This window comes from Piliocolobus tephrosceles, unplaced genomic scaffold, assembly GCF_002776525.5.
Source record: "Piliocolobus tephrosceles isolate RC106 unplaced genomic scaffold, ASM277652v3 unscaffolded_16659, whole genome shotgun sequence".
Lineage (NCBI taxonomy): Eukaryota > Metazoa > Chordata > Mammalia > Primates > Cercopithecidae > Piliocolobus > Piliocolobus tephrosceles.
The window spans coordinates 1,239-10,226 of NW_022298375.1; the positions used below are offsets into that span (position 1 = coordinate 1,239).

Below are 8,988 nucleotides of genomic sequence, written 5' to 3' on the forward strand. Positions count from 1 at the left end.
TGGAGGCTCCCAGGAGGAGGCGGCGCGGGCTGCGGTGCTGAGGGGATCCTCCTCCAGGTCCTGCACTGAGTTCTCCAGAACACGCTGGAGGCAGGGAGGGGGTCCCCAAAGCCTGAGGATCAAAAGGGGTTTTCCCGCCTGGCTCCCCAGGCCCCCGTTCGCCTCAGGAAGACGGAGGATGAGCCCCTGGGCTGCTGGGGGTAGGCGGTGCGGGTGGGGCCGGTTAAGGTTCCCAGTGCCCGCACCGGCCCAGGAGCCCCGGATGGCGGCGTCGCTGTCAGTGTCTTCTCTGGAGACCGCCCGTGTGACCGGATCCTTCGTGTCCCCACAGCACGTTTCTTGGAGCAGGGTAAGTCTGAGTGTCACTTCTTCAACGGGACGGAGCGGGTGCGATTCCTGGAGAGATACATCTATAACCAGGAGGAGTACGTGCGCTTCGACAGCGGCGTGGGGGAGTACCGGGCGGTGTCGGAGCTGGGGAGGCCTGATGCCGAGTACTGGAACAGCCAGAAGGACTACCTGGAGCAGAAGAGGGCCCAGGTGGACAATTACTGCAGACACAACTACGGGGTTGGTGAGAGCTTCACAGTGCAGCGGCGAGGTGAGCGCGGCGGGGGCGGGGCCTGGGTCCCTGTGAGCTGGGAATCTGAGTGTGTGTGTGTGTGTGTGAGAGAGAGAGAGAGAGAGAGAGAGAGAGAGAGAGAGAGAGAGAGCGAGAGAGAGCGAGCGCCATCTGTGAGCATTTTTTTTTTTTTTTTTGATGAGACGGAGTCTTGCTCTGCCACCCAGGCTGGAGTGCAGTGGCCGGATCTCAGCTCACTACAAGCTCCGCCTCCCAGGTTTACGCCATTCTCCTGCCTCAGCCTCCCGAGTAGCTGGGACTACAGGCGCCTGCCTCGTCGCCCGGCTAGTTTTTTGTATTTTTTTTTTTTAAGTAGAGACAGGGCTTCACCGTATTAGCCAGGATGGTCTCGATCTCCTGACCTCGTGATCCGCCCGTCTCGGCCTCCCAAAGTGCTGGGATTACAGGCTTGAGCCACCGCGCCCGGCCCTCTGTGAGCATTTAGAATCCTCTCAATCCCGAGCAAGCAGTTCTGAGGGCGCAGGTGTGTGTAGAGTGTGGATGTGTCTGTGTGGCTGTTGTGGGAGGGGAAGCGGGAGGGGGCTGCCTCTTATCCTTGGAGGCTTCTGTGGGGAGGTGACATGGGAGGTGGGTGCAGGTGGCTGGAGAGAGGAGACCTTGATTGTCTGGGGTCCTTAGAGATGCAGGGAAGGGAAATGTAAGGTGTGTGTGGTTGGGGTGAAGGTTTAGGGGAGGAGAGCTGAGGGGTATGGAAGGTTTGGGATAACGTGAGGAGGCCAGTTCCAGACTGTCCCTGGCACACACCCTTCATGTAATCTCTGAAATAAAAGCGTGTGGTGTTTGTTTGTAAAAGCATTAGATTAATTTCTAGGGGAATTGAGGAGACCTCTGAGGCATCTCTGAAGCTTCTTTAGGTCTAAATTTCTTCCTAGTTTTTTGGCGTTTTTTTAGTGTGTATGTTTTTACATAGTAGAAATGACTGTGAAACTAACTTTTTGAATTAAAATTTTCACACAGTTACTATTTTGTTATAATGCTAATAGTTTTCTAGTAGTTACATATTATTATTCATATGTAATAGTTGTGACACAGCTCACCTCACTTTCTCCTTTGTTGACCTTTATTATGACATTCTCCAAAAGCTGAAAATGTATGTTTCTGGTTAATTTTTAGTTTATATTTTTTCATTTGTAATTCTTTTGAATTATTTTGACCTATTTATTGACCAAGTATACTTACTGCTCTAAGAATTCCCTATTGTATTTGGTAGGGAACAATGATCTGCTGTCTAATATCTCAAGAGCTTAGTATTTTTCTCAGTGATTTTGTGGGTTCTTTGTACTGTAAGATTATTAACACTTTATTGATATTTGATTCAGCATTTGCTACAGTTTGTAGTTTGTATGTGGATTTTGAAAATTCGTTTCCATGTTAAGAATTTGAACATTTTTATTTAATAAAATACATTGCAAAATTTTTATTAATGATTTACAACCCATCTTAAATCTACCATTTTGTGGTACTGTTGTCTCTAGGTTTCTCCTTAGGTCTAAAACAAAAAAAAATAGTTGTACGTATTGAGAGTATGCTAGTGTCAGGGATTTCCCTGGGCATGAGCACCCCAAGTAATGAGTCAAAGAAAAATCATTTTACAATGATAGGCCTGAAAATAATAATGCTTGTTTTGCACGGGAGATTCATTGATCAGCTAAATGTAAATATAAGAACTTTCAAAACCAAAATGATGTTCCTTAATCCTTCTCTCTGCTTTAGGACTCATGCTTTTCTAGGAATGTAAAAATTTGGAGACTCATTTCTGTCTTTCCCACCTTCCCAGGGGCAGACCATTTCTGTGGTGTTCTAAGGTGTCAGTGCATGGCGGTAGTATTCCTAAAAATTCATACTCGGTTTCCTCATGTACCCAACTCTGCCCTTTGTCTGTCCACATTTCTTTAAATCATATTTTTCTGTCACGGTGTACAAGAACGAAAAATAGGTGCCAAGTGGAACACCCACGTGTGATAAACCCTCTCACAGGGGAATGGAGTGAGAAGCTTTCTGACCTCATAAATTGAAGGCTATCTTCAGTCATCATTTTATATATTTTATGTGCATTAATCCTCATATAACTCCAAGAGGTAAATTAGTATAATTATCCTTCATTGTAGATGACAAAGTTGAGCACAGAAGAATCAAAAAGCTCTGCCAGGATCAACCAGTAAAAGGCAGACCTTGGATTTGAACTAGGCAACCTGGCTCAGATATCAGTATTAATTACTACACTCTGTACTTTCAAAGCTTTATAAACACTTTGACAATGCATCCCAATTTCAAGCTATGAAGAAACAAACACAGTTTTTCACAACATCTCTCAAATCTAATGGGTGCTAACTATCAAGATTAAATTCCAGGCTGATGACACTGTGAGGCCACATGGCCAGCTGTGCTGAGGGCTGGTCAAGGTCAGAGCCTGGGTTTGCAGAGAAACAGACAAACAGCCAAACAAGGAGACTTACTTTGTCTTCCTGACTCATTCCCTCTACCATTTTTTTCTCCTAGTCCAACCTAAGGTGACTGTGTATCCTGCAAAGACCCAGCCCCTGCAGCACCACAACCTCCTGGTCTGCTCTGTGAATGGTTTCTATCCAGGCAGCATTGAAGTCAGGTGGTTCCGGAACGGCCAGGAAGAGAAGGCTGGGGTGGTGTCCACAGGCCTGATCCAGAATGGAGACTGGACCTTCCAGACCCTGGTGATGCTGGAAACAGTTCCTCAGAGTGGAGAGGTTTACACCTGCCAAGTGGAGCACCCAAGCGTGACCAGCCCTCTCACAGTGGAATGGAGTGAGCAGCTTTCTGACTTCATACATTTCTCACCCACCAAGAAGGGGACTGTGCTAATCCCTGAGTGTCAGGTTTTTTCTCTCCCACATCCTATTTTCATTTGTTCCATGTTCTCATCTCCATCAGTACAGGTCACTGGGGATAGCCCTGTAACAGTTTCTAGAAACACCTGTACCCCTTGCAGAATCAGTCATGCCTGTGAGGCAGGAGAGGCTGTCCCTGTTTTGAACCTCCCCATGATATCACAGGTCAGGGTCACCCGCTCTCCCCAGGCTCCAGGCCCTGTCTCTGGGTCTGAGACTGAGTTTCTGATGCTGTTGCTCTGAGTTATTTATTGTGATTTGGGAAAAGGAGAAGTGTAGGGGCCTTCCTGACATGAGGGGAGTCCAATCTCAGCTCTGCTTTTTATTAGCTGTGTCACTCTAGACAAACTACTTAGCCTCATTGAGTCTCAGGCTTTCTGTGGATCAGATGTTGAACTCGTGTCTTACATCAAGGCTGTAATATTTGAATGAGTTTGATGTCTGAACCTTGTAACTGTTCAGTGTGATTTGCAATCCTTTGTTTTTCTCCAGAAATGGCTAGTTATTTTAGTTCTTGTGGGGCAGCCTTCTTCCCCATTTCCAAAGCTCTGAATCTTAGAGTCTCAATTAAAGAGGTTCAGTTTGGAATAAACATCACTAAAGCTGGCTTCCTCTCTCAGGAGCACAGTCTGAATCTGCACAGAGCAAGATGCTGAGTGGAGTCGGGGGCTTTGTGCTGGGCCTGCTCTTCCTTGGGGCCGGGCTGTTCATCTACTTCAGGAATCAGAAAGGTGAGGAGCCTTTGGTAACTGGCTCTCTCCATAGGCTTTTCTGGAGGAGGAACTATGGCTTTGCTGAGGTTAGTTCTCAGTATATGAGTGGCCCTGAACAAAGCTTTTCTTTCCCCAAACGGCTCCAATGTCCTGCTAATCCAGTAATCATCAGTGCATGGTTACTATGTCAAAGCATAATAGCCTGTGGCCTGCAGAGACAAGAGGAAGGTTAACAAGTATGGGTCCTTTTGTTCGAGATCCAGGAGCAAATTAAGGAAGAGCCACTAAGGCTAATGCAGTTACACTGGATCCTGTGACAGACCCATCACACTTCATGGGTCACATGGTCTGTTTCTGCTCCTTTCTGCCCTGGTTGGTGTGGGTTGTGTTGTTAGAGAAATCTGTGTTGGAGGACAGATTTGCTTCCATATCTTTTAAGTGTATATTTTTTCCTCTTTTTCCCAGGACACACTGGACTTCAGCCAACAGGTAATACCTTTTAATCCTCTTTTAGAAACAGATACGGTTTCCCTAATGAGAGGTAAAGCCAGGGGGACTTCTGGGTCGGGTGGGGACTTGCAGAATTCTGTCTTACAAGAGGTTTGTAAAATGCACCAATCAATGCTCTGTAAAAACACACCAGTCGGTGTTCTGTGGCTAGCTAGATGTTTGTAAAACGGACCAAACATCACTCTGTAAAATGGACCAATCCACACTCTGTAAAATGGACCAATCAGCACTTTTTAAAATGTACCAATCAACACTCTTTAAAATGGACCAATCAGCAGGACATGGGCAGGGACAAATAAGAGAATAAAAGCTGGTCACCCCAGCCAGCAGCGGCAAACTGCTCAGGTCTCCTTCCATGTTGTGGAAGCTTTGTTTTTTTTTGCTCTTGACAATAAGTCTTGCTGCTCCTCACTCTTTAGGTCCGTGCCACCTTTAAAGAGCTTTAACACTCACCACGAAGGTCCCTGGCTTCATTCTAGAAGTCTGTGAGACCACAAACCCACCTGGAGGAACAAACTCCGGGCACACTAGAATGATGGTAGAGGCGATAAGGCATGAGACAGAAATAATAGGAAATACTTTGGATCCAAATTTCTGATCAGGCAATTTACACCAAAACTCCACTCCACTTAGAAAAGGCCTCTGCTCTGCGGCACTATTGGCTCTGGGAGACTCAGGAACTTGTTTTTCCTCTTCCTGCAGTGCTGTCATCTGAGTCCTGGAAACACGGGAAAAGAAACTGTTAGTTAGTATAGCCAGGTTGAAAACAACGCTTCTTCTGTCTTTTACAGGACTCCTGAGCTGAAGTGCAGGTGACCACATTCAAGGAAGAACCTTCTGCCCCAGCTTTGCAGGATGAAAAGCTTTCCCACCTGGCTGTTATTCTGCCTCAAGAGAGGGCTTTCTCAGGACCTGGCTGCTACTGGTTCAGCAACTGCAGAAAATGCCCTCCCCTGTGGCTTCCTCAGCTCCTGCCCTTGGCCTGAAGTCCAGCAATGATGGCAGCGCCTCATCTTCAACTTTTGTGCTCCCTTTACCTAAACCCTATGGCCTCCTGTGCATCTGTATACTCACCCTGTACCACAAACACATGACATTATTAAATGTTTCTCAAAGATGAAGTTAAATATCATCTGGTCCATTTGGCTCCAAAGACAAAAAATGAAAAGAAAAAGGATTATTTCCCAATAGAATAAAGATTTTCATGTATATGTCATGAGTATGTGAGGTAATGCATATGTTAAATAGCATGATTTAGACACTCCACACTACAGGCATATATCAAAACCTCACGCTGTACAACATGAATATACTATACAATTTTTATTTGTCAATTAAAAAAGTAAACCTAATGATTAAAAAAGCAATGCATAAAAACTGAGAGCAGACTATAACAACTGAAACAAACTCGGCCAACATGAGATGAGAAACCAGCCAGCAAGGCAATCAGAACTCTTTCTTCACCCCGTCTACAATATTTTGCATTTATAACTGTAAATTAGTGTACAGTGTTTCACTCCAGGGACTTCAATAATATAGTGTCATCAAAGGACTTGTACAGATTTCAGAGAAAGACAAATTTAGAAGACGGAGGATTCTCCATTATGTTCCATCTGAGAGTCAGTATGAAATGTCAAATCTGAAAGTACATAATTCAGAGGTCTATTTCAAAGTAATAATCATTTCAGCATAATTTCTCCACTGTCAGAGATGACTGTTATTTTATTTTCAATCAAATTAAAAGTTGTTTCTATGCATATCTTATTTTTAGTTGCATGTTACTCGTACATAACGTAGCAGTACAGGTACATATATATCCTGTAAGAGTATAAATCCTATAGCAGTATATTAAGCTTATAATTATGTCTGTTCTGTTTGATCACAGAGTTGCAACAAATAGGCCTCAGGATTCCTAAGTTGAGGACGTGATTTTCTCATTTTATGTGAGACTTGGGGGATGGAATTACAAAGTAGAACCAAAATGTGTGGAATGAATATTTCATTGAAGATGTGTTCTGCTGCTAATAGCAGGAAATTACATCTAGTGGGCTTTATTTTTCTTTAACCCATTATTTCACATAGCCGATAGATCCAAGGCTGGGCATCTCCAGGATTGCTCAACTTAGCAGGCTAGGGGCATCACCAGCCAACCTGGAACTTCGTAGCTCATCTCTCTATCACACACAGCACGTCAGCTTTCCTGAGATGGTAGGGTGACCCATGCAACAGCTTTAGGTTTGTTATTCTTTCACAACAACTCCCAAAGGGAAGAAAAGGATACTCCTTTCTCCTGTGTGCCTTTATAAGGAGCAACTATTTCCAGGGTGTTCCCAGTACCCACTTTCTCACACATTGGAATGACCATGGGATCACACAGGCTCACACAAGCCAGGATTCAACCTTTGCAGAGTGGGCCTGATGCACATGGGAAGAAAAGGAGCAAAATCATATATTTTTAAAAATAAAGAACTGGTGGATGGAGTAGGAGGGACTGATTTCAGGGTAGGGAAATGATGGAATGTGGTATTATCAGGTTGTAAGTATTTGAGTTAACTTCCACACAAAGGCTTATAGATTTCTGATAGGCACCCTCAATTCAGAGTTTTGGATCTCTCTCTCTATATATGCATATATGTGTATATACACACACATATATACACATATATATACACACACACATATAGAATGTATTAATGTCAGCCATTAACTCAATTACAATAAAAAAAGCAAGCAAACAAGATTGTTTTTAGAACTCAATTAAGTATGCTGACATGTTATTTTATGAGGTAAATATGTTTTCCAGGGAAATTATTGAAAAAAAATGACTAGCTCTGTAAGGTGCTAAAACATACTAAACATTTACTTTTAAAAATGCATTTGTTACGGTTCTTTTTTATTAAATATGCTAGTAAAACAGAGTCTAGAAATAGAAACAGAAAGAGTTGAGATTTAGTTTCAGTTTTTGGTAAGTTGTATTCCAAACTCATTTATTTCACTAAATAGATCCTGGATAAATAAAACTTGAAATATAAAGAGAAAATTTAAAATTACCAATACAGATGTTATTTCTTTTTTTTATTATTATACTTTATGTTCTAGGGTACATATGCACAATGTGCAGGTTTGTTACATACGTATACATGTGCCATGTTGGTGTGCTGCACCCATTAACTCGTCATTTACATTAGGTGTATCTCCTAATGCTATCCCTTCCCTCTCCACCGACCCCACAACAGGCCGGGGTGTGTGATGTTCCCCTTCCTGTGTCCAGTTGTTCTCATTGTTCAGGTCCCACCTATGAATGAGAACATGCGGTGTTTGGTTTTCTGTTCTTGCGATAGTTTGCTGAGAATGATGGTTTCCAGCTGCATCTATGTCCCTACAAAGGACATGAACCCATCCTTTTTTCTGGCCGCATAGTATTCCATGGTGTATATGTGCCACATTTTCTTAATCCAGTCTGTCATAGATGGACATTTGAGTTGGTTCCAAGTCTTTGTTATTGTGAATAGTGCTGCAATAAACATACGTGTGTGTGTGTCTTTATAGCAGCCTGATTTATAATCCTTTGGGTATATTCCCAGTAATGGGATGACTGGGTCAAGTGGTATTTCTAGTTCTAGATCCTTGAGGAATCGCCACACTGTCTTCCACAATGGTTGAACTAGTTGACAGTCCCACCAACAGTGTAAAAGTGTTCCTCTTTCTCCACATCCTCTCCAGCACCTGTTGTTTCCTGACTTTTTAATGATTGCCATTCTAACTGGTGTGAGATGGTATCTCATTGTGGTTTTGATTTGCATTTCTCTGATGGCTAGTGATGATGAGCATTTTTTCATGTGTCTGTTGGCTACATAAATGTCTTCTTTTGAGAAGTGTCTGTTCATATCCTTTGCCCAGTTTTTGATGGGGTTGTTTGGTTTTTTCTTATAAAAAAATATGGAACGCTTCACAAATTTGCATGCCATCTTTGCACAGGGGCCATGCTAATCTTCTCTGTATTGTTCCAATTTTAGTATATGTGCTGCCAAAGCAAGTACGACAGATGTTATTTCTAATACTATCATCATCATTATAATTATGGTTGAAGACAAACAGATTTTCTAAACCCTTATGTGTTGCTGATGGGAGTGTATGATTTTACAAATACCTTGTAATTTGGCAATTTCTTAAAAAGTTAACGTATGTTTGCCCTATGACCCACCAGTCTCATTCTTTGGAATCTTCCTGAGAGACGTAAAAACATATGTTCTCACAA

General features: G+C 43.0%; 1 protein-coding gene and 1 non-coding gene across 2 annotated transcripts; one reads left to right on the plus strand and one right to left on the minus strand.

The window, feature by feature from the left end:
* Positions 1 to 204: 204 nt before the first annotated feature.
* Positions 205 to 6,486, plus strand: LOC111535153 (HLA class II histocompatibility antigen, DRB1-4 beta chain; the record flags this gene model as incomplete). The annotated part of the gene is made up of 5 exons (XM_026450279.1): positions 205 to 601; positions 3,143 to 3,424; positions 4,128 to 4,238; positions 4,686 to 4,709; positions 5,522 to 6,486. Coding segments are annotated over 5 exons (828 nt in total), but the record flags the coding sequence as incomplete, so codon positions are not given.
* A 2,177-nt stretch (positions 6,487 to 8,663) lies between these two features.
* Positions 8,664 to 8,770, minus strand: LOC111535158. The gene has a single exon (XR_002729335.1). It is a non-coding gene; the product is annotated as a U6 spliceosomal RNA (small nuclear RNA).
* Positions 8,771 to 8,988: the final 218 nt, after the last annotated feature.